Here is a 17456-nt window from a genome sequence, read left to right on the forward strand (position 1 = left end):
GGGAATCGATTTTCGAGTTACTGTTTTTCCGTAAGCACCGGGATCGGAGAGGAACTTCTAGAGGAGTTCCCGCCGCATGTAGAGCCATGACCTTCTCTCGCAGTATCATCTCCTTCGGAGTTCGAGTAACTCTCAGCTTTCACGATGGCGGTGAGTGATATATCTACTCTAGACATTATTGTTAAGTTGAATTGGCTTCCTGCTTCATTGTCCAGATTAATCCTGCTCTAACACCAACCATAGAACCGGCGCTGAAACTTGATTGAAGTCACCTGGACAACTCTAGCGACGTATGTATGAGCCCTACGGGTTTGCTGTTACAGCGAGGATCGCCGCAGAAGCCCGGATTGACTCACGCCCCATCCCGATTTAAACTCTTGCCAATTCACCCCTGTCTCCATTCCTTTCGTCGTGTTGCACGGATTTGATTGACCATGCAGGACTTTTCCGTCAGGTGGCGGCGGGGCGTTGCCTTGTTCCATTATCATGCTTGGACCAGACGCTTTCGTTTTGAAACGGACTTTTGCTCTATTATTCGTGAGATCGGCAATGCGTGCGATCACTCGTACAGAGCGCTCTATATGTCTGTATCTGAATCGCCAGCAGACCCCTCAGACTTCGAGTTCCGCATTCAATCTGGATTTCCCAATTCGAGCGAGGTTCTCCCTCGTCCTCTGCAGGCATGGGTACTCGAACAAACAAGGGCTTCCAGACAAACCGTGCTCGGGAGGTCGGGCACTGTATTCTAACTTAGCGTTTCACTGGGCGCTTTCTTTACGGCGATGCCCACTACCAGACCAGAAACGATGCTCCCAGCTCATGCATCTATTCTGCCTTAGAAACCCTCGTTCGCAGCTAGTCAGCGCTCCGCGAAGCGATTTAGTATGGCTGACAGGAGACAACTTTCTGCTGCCAACTATACTTGGAAACTCGCCGTATATACTAGCCATGCCAGTGATGTAGCCGTTTGAGCCAGGCCGCAAGGCCCCACGTCCTTCCCGTTGGGATTTTCTCGTAAATCACGAGAACTCAGACTTCTGTTCTCCATCTAGAAAGCCTGAGGCTTACTTGGAGGGACGTACCGTAACCAATCTGGCCTTTGTCTCGGCATGACGGTTTAGCCTTGTCATCTTGCTTTTTCTCGGAGCTTTCCAGAGTATATATGGCTTCGTGGTTTACGAACTGGTCTACGTGAGGCACTCGATTTCTCTAGAGGGTATCATGATCTTCCTTTATGATTAATCTTACCGGTGCTTACCAGTGGCACTCCGGATTCAGCCGACCAAAACCTAGTTTGAAAGCCCCGATCACCCGGACAATCCACTACAGTCCGACGCACTGGAAGTACCGTTGGCGATTATTATGGCCAAGCATATATCGCTGACTCTTCGCTGTCTAGCACAACACCACTCCATAAATGCCACCAACTACGCGCCTTCTCGTGCATGACCCATGCGATATTTCCGTTGGAGTGAACTGGAATCAAAGTTCCGGCTAGGTAACCTGCGTATGGGACTTTACCCCTCGAATATGACCCATAGAATGACCGCAAAAAGCTTGCTGTGTTAAGTACATGATAGCACATCTCTCTAGCCGTTGCTGACAATTCTAGCCGAGGCCGACCTTCTGACACGCTAATACCGTTTTGTGTTCCGCAATGCCGACTGAAAGATGATAAAGTGTTTCAGCTCAACATGGGATCGACTCCATTGATGAATGATATCGGTAGACTTTGTCCCACAGGACTATCAAAGGGGTGAGTTCTTCCCGAAATTGCTTTACCGTTTGTCATTAGAAATTTCACCTGCCAAAGGTGTTTTGCTGCCCACTAACCGTCCATCTTATAATAAAGAGGGAACCAACTGAAATGAATTCTAACGGGCCAGAGAACTCTGTGCGACGCAGACTCCTCAAGGTGTGTCTTTGAAGAGATGTGTGAAGGTGCGCACATCCGTCATCTACGTGTAGGTCCCATGTATCAACATCTCCGCCGGTTAGCCTTCGAGGTCACCATCGCTTTCTCAGAAAGGATATACTTCAGCTACCAGGTTGTCAATCATCATACTATCTGATACATTCGTGTGAACGATGCGGCGTTTACCTTCTGCACTCCTGTCATTTGGACCCCGTATCAGCCCGCCACCATCAGTGTTCCATCACGAGCAAGAAATTGTGGGTGCCATGACGGGCTCTCCGCCAGCCAGAACAGAGGTTTACAAGGCTCCCGACGTTCATCCCACAAAATGTGCATCATTTACCTTGTAATGCCTCCAGTACGGCAGCGTACGTATACGCAGCTGTTGCAATCATCACCGGCGCGAAATGATGAAAGCCACCGTACACCTTCCTCTTTTTGTCTGAAATTCGTCAGGTAGACTTACAAATCACTAGCTCTGAATAGACTTACTAGCAGGTTTTGTGGCTCATCAGAAATACCTAATAACCTTCCCGAAGAGTCTATTCTCTAGCTCAACGGCTTGTCCACCTAGGAGTTGGTGTCGTCGCTTCTGTGTATTCTTCTCCTCGTGTCTTCTGCCCCATATGAGCTTGCCGGTGGTATAGGTATCGTGGTCCAACAGGCCCGCGGCTACAGCGATCGACAAACTCAGCTTCCTCAGACTACTACGAGTAGAAGGGACCAACCAATAGGCGGTCAGATATCAACGCTTTGACGCATTAAGCCAAATTCACCTTCGTAACCGCATGAAGTCGCACTGCAATCTAAAACAATGGGGTCAAAGAATTCGCATGACGCCCTGCGTTTCATTTGCCATGCGGTTTAGTGTTGGGAAGGCCCCCTAGCTCGCCGGTTTCAACGGGTTGTGTGGCGTTGGTACCTACGACGTAAAGTTCGACTCGCACCGCACGATCAAGTCTTCTCACCACTAGCCCCCTTCTGTAGGGTCTGGGTGATTTGGGTAAATTATCGTGGAGGCTATCGACGACTACTTACACCTCGGCAGTTGACGGCCAGTACACGACATCGGTGACTTATCTGTTCTTCATCTGTATGGGTGGCGTTAGATGGACTGTGTCGTGAAAAATATGACGTTGAGGTTGACTAGAGCGTCCAACTCTTCGGCAAAGGTATCTCAATAGTTGGGCCCAGGACTTATGATCACCCCCACTTTCGGAATTGACGACAACGCGGAGGATGGATTATTATTCCTGAGGATGATCTTGATTTCGACCGTCGGATCGAAGAGGGCGCACCACAGGGTAGGTGAAAACAGGCGCGGACTCTACTTGAGTTCGGAGAAGGACAACCTGGGAGAGATTCCAACGCCCATGAAGACGATGTGGCTGACCAGGCTTGTAAGCCTTGAGGAAGGATAAGTACGTCGAATTGAGTAGACGAGAGGTGCGGCCACAGAACCTCATTACGCTTTCATCGTAGTCCTCGCCGTCCTCGCATGGTACGACGATCTATAAATCCTCGGCATTGTTCAGAAAGGAACTGAAAGCCGGACGATCGAAGACCTTATTGTGCTCTGGGTAGAGACCGACGATCGATAATGCCTTGAAGACAAACGGCTGCCAGGGGATCCAGAGAAGAGAGGAAGTCAGACAGGGTGTCCAGGATGGTAATTAAAGTGGCGTAGTATGGGTCGTGCCCATCATAAGTCGAGACCATCGCGCATCAAAGATGACTGTGAGAGTATAAAATTTCGAGGCTTGATACAAGCAAGAGAACGCGGTTTTGATCAATGGTTGCAACGATTTGTTGTAGTACTTGTCAGGAGTACATAGTCCTTCTGTTGATCATCATGATATATGTGAATAAGGAAAGAACTGACCACAGCAAACGAACTTCGGTCCCAGGTCGAACAACAGCGGAAAACACGGACCTTCAAAATTCCCATGCGTATCCATACATTGGACAATTCGTCGACCTTTGCTTTAGTATCGTTCTTGTTTGCAAACCCCTGAGGATGATAGGTTATCAAGTCATGCAGAGCTTTTCTGACAACACATATCATCGGCGGGACCCTTCGGCCACCCACTTCGTAAATCACCGCTCAGAGTTCAACATGCTCGGGGATCCAATCGAGAGGGAGACGAACCTGAGGAGTTTTCTCAAACATATAATGTTGACATCAGCATTTGTCTGTATTCGACACCGAGCGTAGAAGCAGTAAAAGTCACGTACGATCGGTGTAGCAGTTGTTCTTCACCATTGTTGTCTTCTGTCGCAAACCCTTATGGTTCAATGTTTGAGGACTAGCAAGACAGACTCCAACAAGACATGAAAAAAGTCCTTATCAAGGGACCATTACCGCACTGGTCTCAATGAACCATTCTTTCCAAAGAGAAAACCGACTAGGATACTGCGATGAGCTCGTGAGACACCGAATGGTCGAACAATGGTCTAGCAGACACACCTCCGGATGCTTCCGAACCTCTCCGAATGGCTCCTAACAAAAGTGGGGTGGCGTCCGTGTGGCACTGGCAGTCTGATTCGATCACGATCTCACCGTCGAATTGCCGTCGAAGCACAACATCCTCGTTATCAAAAGTCTGTATATAGTAATCCGGCAGCTCGTAAAGCAAAACATGGTAGCAAAGCAGGAGAGCGTGAAGGAAGGCACTTGTCATAGTAACTGGGACAGAAAGTGTTACAGGTGGTATCAAACTGGCACGGTGGGAAAAGGTAAACGATATACATTTGGACGAATTGCCGACTGAAGGATATTAGTACATCATGATACATGGTAGACAAACATTTGAGCATAAATAAGCCAGTACTACTGTACGGAACTGTGAAACATGTAACAGAATCGAGACTCATTTGGATAGCAATGGAGTAGCGCCAGCGCCGACATTCAGAGCGCATATACTTTGAGGACAACACATCTCAACGAGTGTCGCTCACCGATACGGATACATCGCTAGCTTCTCAGCGCTCGCGCTCGCCAGCCCTGAGATATCCAACGACTCGTTTGGATTGTAATGCTTATACGGACTTCCCGGCCTCATCGGCAACGATATATCCGACCCAAAGGGCGATCCACCCGCTGCCAGTGACATTCCCAGCCCTGGAACAGGGCTAGGTGACCTGCTCCCAAAACCAGACGGAGAAGCGCGTGGAGAGGGATACACGCCCGCAGCACCAATGACGGGTGAGATGGGCGCAGAGATGCGATTGATGTCAACCTTCTGTTTGCCCTTGTCCTTCTTCTTGTCCTTCTTACTCAAGCGACGGAAGATTCCACCCCCTTCCCTAGGAGGGCTAGAGTTAGAACTGGGATCGGGGTAGACGGACGATGAAGGTCCTGCTTGGCCAGAGTAGGGCACTGTTTGAGCGAGGCTGACAGCTGAGGCATTCCCAGGTACGGGTATTGGTAGGACAGGAGGTGCCGGACGAGGCGAGCGTCTAGGTGAAGGTGAGCGTGCCATCTGCCTTCTGGGTGAAGGGGGGGCCATAGTAGGTCCGCGATAGGGCGACCTGTGAACGGACGGCTCAGGGTGAGGGAGAGGAGCCTCACTGCCCGAACGAGAACGCGTCGAAGCAGATCGCGAAGGTTCTGAAACCTAAACACAATTGCATCAGTGTCAACAATCAGCACACTGCAATATACACACCACCTAGAAAATAGAACGCGAGCACGTACCTGCGCAGATCCCGGGCCCTGCGGAGCAGAATATATCGGATGACTCTGTGGCGGAGGCGGCCCTTGCGAGGCATAAGACACCGGTTGCTGTCCCGCCGGCATTCCATTCGCATTTGGTACCTGTGGATTCCCGCCATAAAATCTCGATGTCGATGCCCCCGCTCCCGATGCTGACAAATTCGAAGGCGAAGCTGCTCTCCGGCCTTCATTTGCGTTGCCATAATGAACCCTCCCGTCAGTCGAAGACGGACCCGTCATCGACCCTGCATATTGATGCGGACCCGGCTGCTGAGATGGGTGTGAACCCTGTGGCGGTATCTGATAACGCTGATGCTGACTTTGGCTTTGCGGTTGGCTTTGATGAGGTGCGTAAATATTGGGCGAAGATGGCCTGCCAGGTTGGGGTGGTCCAGGACCTGGAGGAGGCCTATCTTGCCGACTTCGAGAAGATGAAGGGGCGTAACCTGCAGCCCCGTTGTTACTGCTGTTTCCTACGGATCCCGCGTATTGCTGTGCAGAGTGATTGCTGGAGGAGGATACAGGAACCCGAGTAGGCTGGGAGTATTGTTGTGGGTATGGCTGCGATGATTGAGGTTGAGGAGCTTGGGAACGAGAGTTGGAACGGGAATGATGAGATGAGGAAGTCGATGGTGCAGGAACAAAGCCCGAGGGGTAAGAGCCTTGTTGAGAGAAACTCTGCTGGGACGGAGAATGTGGGGGCGGCACGCTTGAACCTGGTGCTGGTGCCTGCGAACCACCGTACCCATTCATGCCAGGACCGGGTTCGGCATAGAAAGGAGACCTAGGTCGGTTTCCTACATGGGACGAGCCCGATTTAGCCTTATAGCTTCCGGATCAATTACGAGCAGCAGAAACGATAAACGCACCCTCAGGCCTCCCAGTGCTCGAGCCAGACGGCGCATATTGCGCCTGCTGATGTTGGGGATACCCTCTCCCACTCATCGCACTCGAAGTCGATGCCGACCGAGAAACTTGGACAGGATTACCGTTCCCCGATGATGTCGCTTGAGGCACCGAATTTTGGCGTAGGTGTCCAGATGACCTCGATGGTTGGACCCGTTCTGGATACCGGGAACCAGAACCAGGACCATTGACACTCCCCGAATGGTTGCTGTAATTCGTGTTGTCCCCATTTTGACTCCCTGCGTACCCCCTCTCCCAACTCGGCACATCCGCACGAGAATCTCTCCGTTGACCAGGATTATTCCATGCACCATCACCCCTGCCACTACCATACGTTGAACCATCAGGAGTATGTGTTCTGAAACTCTGGTCCGGTCCTGCTCCAGCGAAGAATGTCGACGAAGACTCGTCGGGCCGCTGTGGGTACGGGTGCGAAAGAGCGGAGGGCGAACGGCCGGCCGTGGAGGAAGGCGTGGGTAGCTGTGGCGGTTTGTATTTTGAGGTGAGGTATTCCTCGTCGGCGTCGGAGTTCATCTGGGGTTGACTTGGTGTGGATCCGGACTGGTTGACGTATGTATTCGAAGACAAAGTGTCAGAAATGAAAAATGAACATATCAGAGAGGTTACATATAAGATGTGGGAAGTGGACAGAGTAGTGTGATCGAATGATGGTAAAGAGCGCAGAAAGAACGTACAGGAGTCTGAATCGCGATCGCGATAGGTTCAGTAGACTGCCCAGATCCCGGCGTCGCAGAAGCTTCTCCAGTGGGAGTCGTATACGGATTCCAACCATTATTCACGGAAGGCCGCCGGGAAGTCGACTGCATCGGTTGATGTTGTGGGGGCGGAACAAATTGTTGTTGCGGCGGTGGAACATATTGCTGTTGTGGTGGTGGAACGTACTGTTGCTGCGGTGGTGGGACGTACTGTTGCTGTGGTGGAGGAACGTACTGCTGTGGTGATGGAGGCACATACGGCTGTGGAGGCGGAGGCATCTGCTGTTGCACGGATGGTGGCGGAGCCCGTCGTTGTTGTGGCGGTGATGAAACCCCCATATGAGGCTGAGGGGCCGAGGGATGCCGTCGATGCGTATTCCAACTACCAGTCGACGACATAGACTGATTCCTTGAGCGGTGCTGAGTCTGTGGAGTCTCAGTCGCGCTACCGGAGTCTTGGCTAGGTGCGAGCGGTGCTGGTACGCTGAGTCTGACCGGACGGGGGCGCGGAGGACCAGTGCGTGGAGGAGAACGAGCGGCCTGTGAAATGCACAACGTCGGTTCAGTGAAGAATATCACGCAGAATAAGGTGACGAAAATGGGAACAGACCCTCGCAGCAGCTGCCCTCCTCTCTTCATTCGCTCCATCTCCTCGTATATAATCCGCAATATCCCTTCCATCGACTCTCCGCCCGCTCCTCGTTCTCCTCACAGACTCATCACCACTCAGATCTCCGCCATCACTGGCAGCAACTTCCGCATATTCACGACGGAGAGGAGCCATTCGTGGTCCCGGAGTAGAGCCAGCATTCGCTCGATCATTGACTACAACTGGAGGCGAAGAATGTGGCGGTGGCCCTCGTACATAACCACCTTCCTGATCATCATACCCAAACATGCTCTCTGGCGTTATCGGAACGGGTATAGGCTGCGATGAATCGGATGGTGCGGGAATAGAAGAAGCACCACGTTCAGAGCGGTGGGAACGGTGAGATTGATGTGAGCGTTGGGAGGATGTTCGGTGGACATTTACGCCATCATCGTCCACGAAACCGCTTCCGCGCCTCGACGGAGTTCTTGAGCTACTTGGTTCCGTGTTAACGACTTCGGGGATCACCGAAGGTATGTTGGGTGTCGGAATACGCGGGGCACGAGTCTGTGCGCTGAGATTATTGAGGTTGAAGTCTCTTGACGCGATAGGGAGCGTTGTCGTGGATGCACCAGACTCCGAACCAGACCCGGAAGCCCGACGACGAGGGCGATAGAGTTGGTGACGTGAGGGAGGGGTGTCAGGATGTATTTGTATTTCTTCGATGATTTCAGAGTCAGCAGGGCCGGGAACTGTAAGGTCGTTCTGGGATGGGATTTCTCGGTCGTTGAGACCTGGAGGGCCTGTTTCTTCTGGGACGGGGTCGTCATAGAGTGGATAGCCATCATATCTCTCCTCGAGCCCACCGCCTTCCACCATGACCAGTCCGTCGTCCTGAATGCTACGATCATCGTCAATCACCCGAAGAGGCCTCCGCCTCCGCTCTTCGTCATACCCTTCCTCCCGACCATTGTAAAACCCGACTCTCTTTCCCGCCCTGATCCCCTCGTTGAATCCTAATCTCCTACCCTCCTCTCTGGCTCGCCAAACCAGCCTTTCCTGCTCCAATTTCCTCGCCGTATCCCTTGCTCTGGCTGCCGCGGCCTCTGCATCCCTCCGCTGCTCCTCGTGAAGCTTCAGCCTCTCCTGAGCTCTATCAAGCTGCGCCTGGGCATTGGCCAACTGGACCTTGTACATCCCCAGCTCCTCTCGAGTCACTCCTCCCTGACGCGTGACAGATAACCGCTCATCGTCTGCCTCACGGGTCCGTTGTGTGAGTTCAAGGGCGAGGCGCTGAGCGCGGGTAGCACGAGCGCGAGAGTCCTCGAGCTGGTCCAGGGCGGCAGCCAGGACTTGACGCATGTCCTTCGAGTGCGATGAAACGGAGAGGAGGATGCGTTCATACTCTCGGTATTGTTTTTGTTTGGAGGATGAACTAGTGTGGCGCCGTCCGCTACGGCCGTGCTGGCCGCTCCCGCCACTTTGACGGTCATGGTTGGAGTCGTATGTGTGGCGACGACGCGGGCGGTCATGATCACGGTCGCGGTCTGAGCTGTGGTGATGTCCGTGAGGACGACTGAGTGATAGGGTGCTCACTGAGAGACGAAGGTCTGCAGGACCTCGAGGTGGGGAGGGCGGTGCGGAAGCAGATTCGCTTTGGGAATTTACTTCCGAGTGACGGTTGTGTTGGATGTGTTCGTCGGGGAGGCCTTTTGGGGGAGATTCGATGGGAGGCGATTGATGTGGTTTAGTATGTGCATCACTAGTGTGGGGTGTGCGTCGTGCAGGGAAGGGTATGCCTTTCGGATGGACGATGTCTTCCCGGATGGGGATGTCATCCAAACGTTCGTAGGAGGCTGCCGTAGAACGATCACTTGGGGATTCAGCTTGTATATGAATGTATGATTCACTAGATAACAGGCTATTGAGCGTTATATCAACGACGGAATATTAAGCAGCGCACTCAAGGTAGGAGCCGGAGGAACCGCTGTCAGGCATCGCGGCGGACGACGACGTTAGCCGATCTCAAGAGACTTTTCCGACAAAGTCAGAGCACTATACCACAGAGCAGTACAGACAAAACGAGAGCAGCGGGTGGCGCCTAACCAAGGACATGGGTGGGGATATATAAGGATCGCGGAGCGGTGTTCGGAAAGAGAACAAGACGGGCCACACACGAACCAAACGCGGAGTCCGCTTTGGGCACGCGCGGGGAGAAGTGGCGTGGGTTAGGGTCAGGCGTCAGAGCAAAGCGTGGGAGACCAAAACTTCGAGCCAGTCTCCAATCCCGAATTTATTTATCTGCATCGATTACTGCACGACCATCTTTCTGCCACTTCCCCCCACGGCCCTCACCCGTCCGACCGTTCTTCACCGTCTACGACCACAGCTCATCAGCACATATATAGAAGATGGCCCCCTCAGCCTCAAAGCAAAAGCGTCTCGCAGAAAAGGCCGCAAAGCAGGCCTCCAAGGGCACGGACGCCTCCACATCGACGTCTACACCCAATGGCTCGTCCTTCAATACCCCTCTGACCAGCATGTCTGCTGCCACCAGTCAGGAAGACCTGACAGGGATGGCCAAGCTGAAGATCTCCACCGATAGGTACCTTCGTTTTCGCCACATTTTGTATCAGAAAGTAAGAAACTGACGGATGATGGGCGGTTCACAGGAGTGCGTCCGGCGTGCTCGTATCCGACGCAAAGGGCCGTGACATTAAAATCGACTCCTACACCCTTTCTTTCCATGGCCGGCTACTCATCGAGAACGCTGAGATTGCTCTCAACTACGGTCAACGGTATGGTCTTCTCGGCGAGAACGGCTCTGGAAAAGTGCGTCATTTCGTCCTTTGCCCTCGACCCACATCTTCTGATCCATATCTACGTCCTGCATCACCAGTCTACATTCCTCCAGTCAATCGCCGAACAGGATATCGCTATCCCACCTCATATCGATATCTACCTTGTCAGCGGTGAAGCCGAGCCTTCCGACGTGAACGCCCTCGACTACATCGTCGCCTCCGCCAAAGCGAAGGTTGCGAAGCTCGAGGCCCGCATCGAAGAACTCTCCGTCGCAGACGACATCGATGAGCTCGCTCTCGAGGCCACCTATGAGGAGCTCGAAGAGATGGACCCCTCCACTTTCGAAGTCAAGGCGGGCTCCATCCTCCACGGTCTCGGTTTCAGTCAGACTATGATGAAGAAACCGACGAAGGACATGTCTGGTGGTTGGCGTATGCGTGTATCGCTCGCGAGGGCGCTGTTCGTCAAGCCGCATTTGCTGCTTATGGACGAGCCCACAAATCATTTGGATTTGGGCGCCGTCGTTTGGTTGGAGGCCTATCTTTCGACTTACAACCACATCTTGGTCATCACGTCGCATTCCCAGGATTTCATGGATAGCGTTTGCACGAACATCATGGATCTGACTATGAAGAAGAAGCTCGTCTACTATGCCGGTAACTACACAACCTACGTCCGGACCAAGGGCGAGAACGAGGTCAACCAGATGAAGGCGTACCACAAGCAGCAGGAGGAAATTCAACACATCAAGAAGTGAGCGCTTATCCTTGCTCCTCATTTGCTTGACATTAACCACCTATCTGCGCTACTAGATTTATTGCCTCTGCCGGTACATACGCCAATCTCGTCAGGCAGGCCAAGTCGAAGCAGAAGATCATCGACAAGATGGAGGCCGCCGGCCTTGTCGAGAAAATCGAGGTACCGAGACCTCTTCGATTCAACTTCGAGGATATCAGTAAACTCCCACCACCCATCATCGCCTTCGACAACGTCGCCTTCTCTTACTCGGGCAAGAAGGAGGATTACCTCTATGAGCACCTGTCTTTCGGTATCGAGTACGTGTCTCCTTTTGCCTCCTCATCCACCTTACTCATCAACATCCTTATTCTTCTAGCATGGACTCCCGCATAGCCATCCTCGGCGCCAACGGTACCGGGAAATCCACCCTTCTCAACCTCATCACCGGCGCCCTCCAACCCACCCAAGGCACCGTCTCCAAGCACGTCAGTCTCAAACTCGCAAAATACTCTCAACACTCCGCCGACCAACTGCCGTACGACAAATCGCCTCTGGAATACTTCCAAGCCAAATACGCCGAGAAGTTCCCGGAGAAGGACCTCCAGGCGTGGAGGGCGCAACTCGGCCGGTTCGGTCTGTCCGGGACTCATCAGACCTCGACGATCAAGCAGCTCTCGGACGGTCTGAGGAACCGGGTCGTGTTCTCGCAGATCGCGATGGAGCACCCGCATATCCTGCTCCTCGACGAGCCGACGAATCATTTGGATATGACGTCGATCGATGCGCTCGCCCGTGCGATTAAGGAGTTCGAGGGAGGGGTGGTCATCGTGTCCCATGACTTTAGGCTGATCTCGCAGGTTGGGGACGAGCTTTGGGAGGTCAAGGACAGGAAGATCAGGAATTTGACGAAGGAGGATATCTCGATCGTGACGTATAAGAAACAGCTGGCGCAGCAGAGTATGGCGGCCATCGAGAAGGCGAAGTTGTTCAGCAAGAATATGACCAAGTCGAAGGCTTGAGCGGGGTTGGGTGATTCGGGGCTAGGTGGTGCAGGTTTAGGTTTAGGTGTGGGTGAGGTGGGGTGAATTGAGTAGATGGTTGGTGTGTACTGGGCGCGTTGTAGGTTTGTAGGTCCGGAGAGATGAGATGGGTGTGTATGTGAGTAGTGTCCGATCATCGATTGAAGTCTATCGCCGCTGTATCATTACACGGACCACGGTTCGCTCGTTGCCTCGTTCATTGTTGTCGTTGTTCGTTGTATGTCGCATCCGCCGTCGTGTTTGTTTGTGTTATTACCCACATATACTTAGCATGATTTCGTGTGACGGCCAGTACATATCGCAGTTAGAGTTGAGCAGGTAGTTGTAGTAGTCGTAGTAAGTAGTCTTCCGTAGACCCAATATTCTTGTAGCTCCCTCTCCCGTCTTGTTACATGCATACCGATATCAGCCTCTTCCTTGTACACGTCCCATCCATGACCTCAACATCATTCTTCAGAGCAGCGGAGCATATCGTGTCGAGATAGAAAGATACATATTCAACGCTTCACCAAAAGCCACGACTGGAATACGCCGTCGAAAGAATGAAAGACCTCAATCAGGCAAAGAGCTCGGCCCAGACTACGTAGAAACTAATGTTGTCCATACAGTTATGTTGGTAAGCAGAGAACTTTCTATCGGCACGAATACGCTGACCGGCTGCGCCATCGAGTCGTTGAACGTTGAACGTTGACTCGTGTTGAGTCCGGGGCCAAAGCAGAAGGCGCTCGACGTTGATTTCGGCGCAATCTCCGTGGAGCGCTGATAGAGAATAAGAGTGAGAATAGAGACAAAGGAGGTTTTCCAACCATCGGTGTGGCGGCATGGAGAGGCTTTGTGTCTGAGCAATGCCTTGGAGTTGGAGAGGGGCCCACCGTCATAACCATACGGAGCTTACCCACTATTCTTCTATGTCGCCAGAGTCAACTAAATATATAGCCAGAGCTCCGAGAGAGACAGTCACGAGACGCCTTTATGATTCGAGCGCAAGAGTATCGGGCCCCCAGCCGAGTACCAAGCTGGCCATGACAGTGAAGCTGACTCGAGTCTTGCGGTCGATGACCTCCCCATGAGTGCAACGAAGACAGAAGTAGACACCACAAGACAAGGCATCCCAGAGCTCGAAGCAAGTCGACCAATATGTCCTCCTCCCGCTGCGCACGCGCTAACGTTGAGCGCCGACATTGTGTTACTGCAATGCGGAACCGATGTGAAGAGTCCGGGATGAAAACGAGATGAAACAGCCAGCAAAGAGATGGTATTATCGTGATCTGAAAGAGTAAAATATAGGTGCACGAGGGCTGTTATCGGGGATCATGATGAGGTCGTGTCTGTGTCGTGGTGGGCGTCTGGGAAGAGGACCGGGCGGCACGCCACAAGCTGCCACAAGTTCGTTGGAGGTTGCTGACATAAACAGACGCTGCATGCCTCTCGCACGGTGACCTCCTCACCGCTCTTCCCATCTCTTCCACCGACCGCCATCACCATCCCCGATGCCGGTAACGTTTAGTTCTCGTCCACCACGTCCGTCTTCGTCTCCAGAGCCTGCATTCACCAACGCCGACGACTCTATCGTCCTCTCCGACCTCGTTCGCTCCGGCGAAGCCTCCCGACTCCGCCGCCGAGGCGCTATCCGCGACGGCCCCCTTTCCTCCCATCGCCAAACTTCATCCATGTCTTCAGCACCAGTCTTCTCCCCACCAGCACCCACTTTTGCCGCTACTGCATCAAGATCAATATTCAGACCACTGTCTCCTGTCTGGCGAAATGACTTCCAGGAGTCGAGGGATCCAGACTTTCAGGGAGTGGATGATGATGTTTACCAGTATGACGATGATGAGGATGCGAATGGAGAGTGGCAGTGGGGAAGGACGCAGGGTGCGATGGACAGTGCTGGAAATGTAGAGAGGGAGGGTCGTCGACAGGCTCTTGAAGCAGACATCCGACTCGAAGACACTGATCATTCCTCTGGTTCTTTCATACTCCTCTGCGGCGCCGAAATTGCTCCCGACGCCCAGGATCTTTCGTCCCATTTCGCTTCGACTAGCAATGCACCGCGTAGGAAGCCCTCTGCATTCTGTCCCGTTTCGCCCGCTCAGCGTCCGCCCCGTCCACGACGGACCAATGGGTGTGGCGCCATAGTTCATCTCTCCGGTATACCACGGCGCCGTCATGGTGTCTGGATAGCTCGTGGTGCTGCGACACCGGATGTTGTTTCTATGCCCACCTCCTATTTCGACTGCACGGCAGTAGCCAAGATGATGAAGAGTGCGTGCGGTTGCGTGCGTGAGGGCGTAGGGTGTAGTGTTTGGTACGTCCACTAATCTTCGTGTCCACAGCCTCTATTCGCTACGCGTACCCTTTGTGTTCACCTCGCCTAAACCCCATACTTTCATGATACATAACGCCCCTCGGTTCTTCTTGATATGAATTCATTTTCTGATATCGCTTGCCTCGTGCATTATGCTACAGTGGGAATATTCTGGGCACTATCTACACTCCCTGTCAAGCCGCAGCCGACGGTCTCTTTACGCCTCCAACGCCCACTACCGCCCGACCCACAAGCGCAACCACAAATTCATCATCCACAAGGACGAATCACGCTCACTCACCATCCACGACAACTCCGGAACCTTCATTCTTCCCCTCTGGGCCGTCATACTGGCTCCCACCATCCCAGTCATCGAATAACCATCCTGCTCCTGCAACATCAGCATCCTCTTCATCAAAGAAATCGTCGAGTCCACCGCGGCTCGCAATCTACACCTTCTTCTCCACCCATGTCCGTTCTACAGTCCCCTATACTTTCCCTGCTGTTCCCACACCTCCGCCCTCTTCTTCCACACCTGCGCCGACACGTGCACCAGCACAAATATCGCAATACGATACTGCACTACCGGCAGCATCCTCCTCGTCATCGATATTGGCAGTGGGGTATGGCGCTGGCCCTCGGCCCTCTGTGTATCCGTACGGGGCACAGAGGCTGACGTCTAGCTCAAACATCTTCGGGCGCTCGAACGAGTCCCAACCGTCACGGTCTCAGTCGCTGTCTCTGTCTCAATCCCAGTCCCGCGCACAACTGCAGTCCCGACCGTCGTACCCTTACCCGTACCCGTCCCCTTATCCCTACGCGTCGCAGGCGCAATCACAGTCTCAGACAACGCTCGCATCGACGACTTCACTCGGGTCTGCTCCTGGGTCTACCGTGAATGTATCGGATCCGGCTCTGCCCACACCCCGCATGCCTGCTCCTCTACAGCGCCAGAACACGGTCACGAGCGAGAATGGTAGTGCAACCAATGGAGCCGAGCCCCTCCCAACACTGAGTTCCGCGTTTGATCCATCGCAACTCCAAACACAGACCCAAACACAAACACAGAATCAGACTCAGCAGACCCAATCATGGTCGAACTTATTCTCCAACGCCAGTTCTCCCCCACCTCCCCCGTCACTCCCACCTCCCTCTGCGGCTTCTCCAGCCCCACGATTCCCGCCTCTACGTCGGTGGACCTCATACGCTCTAGAGGACGTCTTACTCCCCTGGGACGCGTTCGAGAATATCCCCAACGGCAACGGCTCGTCTTCGGCGCGCAGTTCTCTAGAACAGCAAATGGAGGACAGGGAGAGGAATAGGGATACGGATCGGGAGAGGATAAGGTTGACGAGGAGGGGAAGGACGCGGATGCCGAGTTTTGCGGCGCCGCCTGCTTCGAGCGCTGTTTCGCCGATGGTGGGTGCTATTGGGGGTGTTGGTACGGGCACGGCGTCGGCGTCGGCGTCTACCGCGCAGTCGCAAACGCAGACGCAGACGCAGCTTACGGGGTGGGGCTCGACGTTGGGTGCGGATGTGCTTTTGGAAGTGGCGGCGAGGAGGAGCCAGAGGGAGAGGATTAGACAGGTGCGAACTGAGGATGAGAGGTGGAGGGAAGAAAGAGAGCGGCAGAGGGAGAGAGATAGGGAAGAGAGGATGAGACAGGTGCGATCTGAGAGTGATAGGTTCAGGGAAGAAAGAGAGCGGCAGAGGGAGATAGATAGGGAAGAAAGGGAACAGCAGAGGGCGAGAGATAGGGAGGAAAGAGAGCGTCAGAGGGAAAGAGACAGAGATGGAGACGTTGCTGATGAGGCTAGTGGTGGCGAGGGTGTGGCGGTGAATAATTTGGTGAATTTGAGCGCCATGTTTTCGGGGGCTGACGAGAATGGGGATGTGCGGGATGGGAGGGATAGTATGGAGGGGAGGGAGTACAGTTATGAGGAGATGAGGATGAGGGGCGCGAGTCCGGCGATGGATATGGAAGCTGAGATTGAGATGGTGGAAGATGAGGGTGTGCTCCTGGGAGATGAGGTAGTTTTGGATTCAGGTGTGTTCGATGCGGATGCGGGTGACGTGGGCGAGAAGCCGGAGGGTGCGTTGAGTCCTGGTGGTGGTGGTATGATGTGGGCGGAGCGGTAATTGGTGGGTTCTCTTTGTTTGTTAATGATGTTCATGACCATAGACACAATTCTCGTGCGTCGCTCTTCCTTTGGAATCGGGGTGTCGTGTTGGTTGTTGCCTCTTGTATAATTTTCTGTGGATTCCTATCACTTCGTCGTCCTTGCATCCAATCCCGTTCTTGATTTCATGATATTACATATCGTTGTCTACTACGGCGACGAGCACTCTCGCCCTCTCGCCATCTTCATTTTCCATGTTTATTAATGCTCGCCCCGGTCTTGTCACTAGTACTCCCATCCCCATCGATATCGCCCCTCCCCATGTGCATGTTTCATCTACTTATTTATTCGCTGCTCCGGTACTCACAACACGTGCATAGCTCTGAATCCCTTTCCCCCAAGTCCTCTCATCACCTCACCCGTCTGTTCTCTCTACCTATCCTGCTCGTCACTTCATGCGCATCCATATCTACATTCGTTAGTATTCTATGAAGTTTGAATCTCATAGTGTCACTGCGTTATTGGATGGCTGGGTCCACTGTAAGCAGAATGTCCTGCCCATTGACAGCCGGGTCCGAGTCCGACTGTACATGTGTCTGCCTCAGGT

General features: G+C 53.3%; 3 protein-coding genes across 3 annotated transcripts; 2 read left to right on the forward strand and 1 right to left on the reverse strand.

The window, feature by feature from the left end:
- Window positions 1–4520: 4520 nt before the first annotated feature.
- Window positions 4521–9839, reverse strand: STEHIDRAFT_167458 (uncharacterized protein; the record flags this gene model as incomplete). Its single annotated transcript, XM_007302727.1, has 6 exons — window positions 4521–5532; window positions 5613–6427; window positions 6500–7097; window positions 7232–7792; window positions 7863–9750; window positions 9805–9839. The coding sequence occupies 6 exons, from the start codon at window positions 9837–9839 to the stop codon at window positions 4870–4872; spliced, it is 4560 nt and encodes a 1519-aa protein (XP_007302789.1). The 3' UTR covers window positions 4521–4869.
- Window positions 9840–10184: 345 nt separating this feature from the next.
- Window positions 10185–12877, forward strand: STEHIDRAFT_95043 (P-loop containing nucleoside triphosphate hydrolase protein). Its single transcript, XM_007302728.1, has 5 exons — window positions 10185–10446; window positions 10514–10673; window positions 10741–11396; window positions 11456–11698; window positions 11758–12877. The coding sequence occupies exons 1-5, from the start codon at window positions 10253–10255 to the stop codon at window positions 12398–12400; spliced, it is 1896 nt and encodes a 631-aa protein (XP_007302790.1). The 5' UTR covers window positions 10185–10252; the 3' UTR covers window positions 12401–12877.
- Window positions 12878–13893: 1016 nt separating this feature from the next.
- Window positions 13894–17301, forward strand: STEHIDRAFT_120309 (uncharacterized protein). Its single transcript, XM_007302729.1, has 2 exons — window positions 13894–14729; window positions 14891–17301. The coding sequence occupies exons 1-2, from the start codon at window positions 13912–13914 to the stop codon at window positions 16866–16868; spliced, it is 2796 nt and encodes a 931-aa protein (XP_007302791.1). The 5' UTR covers window positions 13894–13911; the 3' UTR covers window positions 16869–17301.
- Window positions 17302–17456: the final 155 nt, after the last annotated feature.

Source organism: Stereum hirsutum (genome assembly GCF_000264905.1).
Source record: "Stereum hirsutum FP-91666 SS1 unplaced genomic scaffold STEHIscaffold_5, whole genome shotgun sequence".
NCBI classification, from domain to species: Eukaryota; Fungi; Basidiomycota; class Agaricomycetes; order Russulales; family Stereaceae; genus Stereum; species Stereum hirsutum.

Bases quoted from the DNA above. Each gene is read 5' to 3' on its own strand.
- STEHIDRAFT_95043 (XM_007302728.1), top strand. From the start codon at position 10,253: ATGGCCCCCTCAGCCTCAAAGCAAAAGCGTCTCGCAGAAAAGGCCGCA. The intron at 10,447-10,513 runs GTACCTTCGTTT...GGCGGTTCACAG, and splicing joins CTGAAGATCTCCACCGATAG to GAGTGCGTCCGGCGTGCTCG. The intron at 10,674-10,740 runs GTGCGTCATTTC...CTGCATCACCAG, and splicing joins GCGAGAACGGCTCTGGAAAA to TCTACATTCCTCCAGTCAAT.
- STEHIDRAFT_120309 (XM_007302729.1), top strand. From the start codon at position 13,912: ATGCCGGTAACGTTTAGTTCTCGTCCACCACGTCCGTCTTCGTCTCCA. The intron at 14,730-14,890 runs GTACGTCCACTA...ATTATGCTACAG, and splicing joins GGCGTAGGGTGTAGTGTTTG to TGGGAATATTCTGGGCACTA.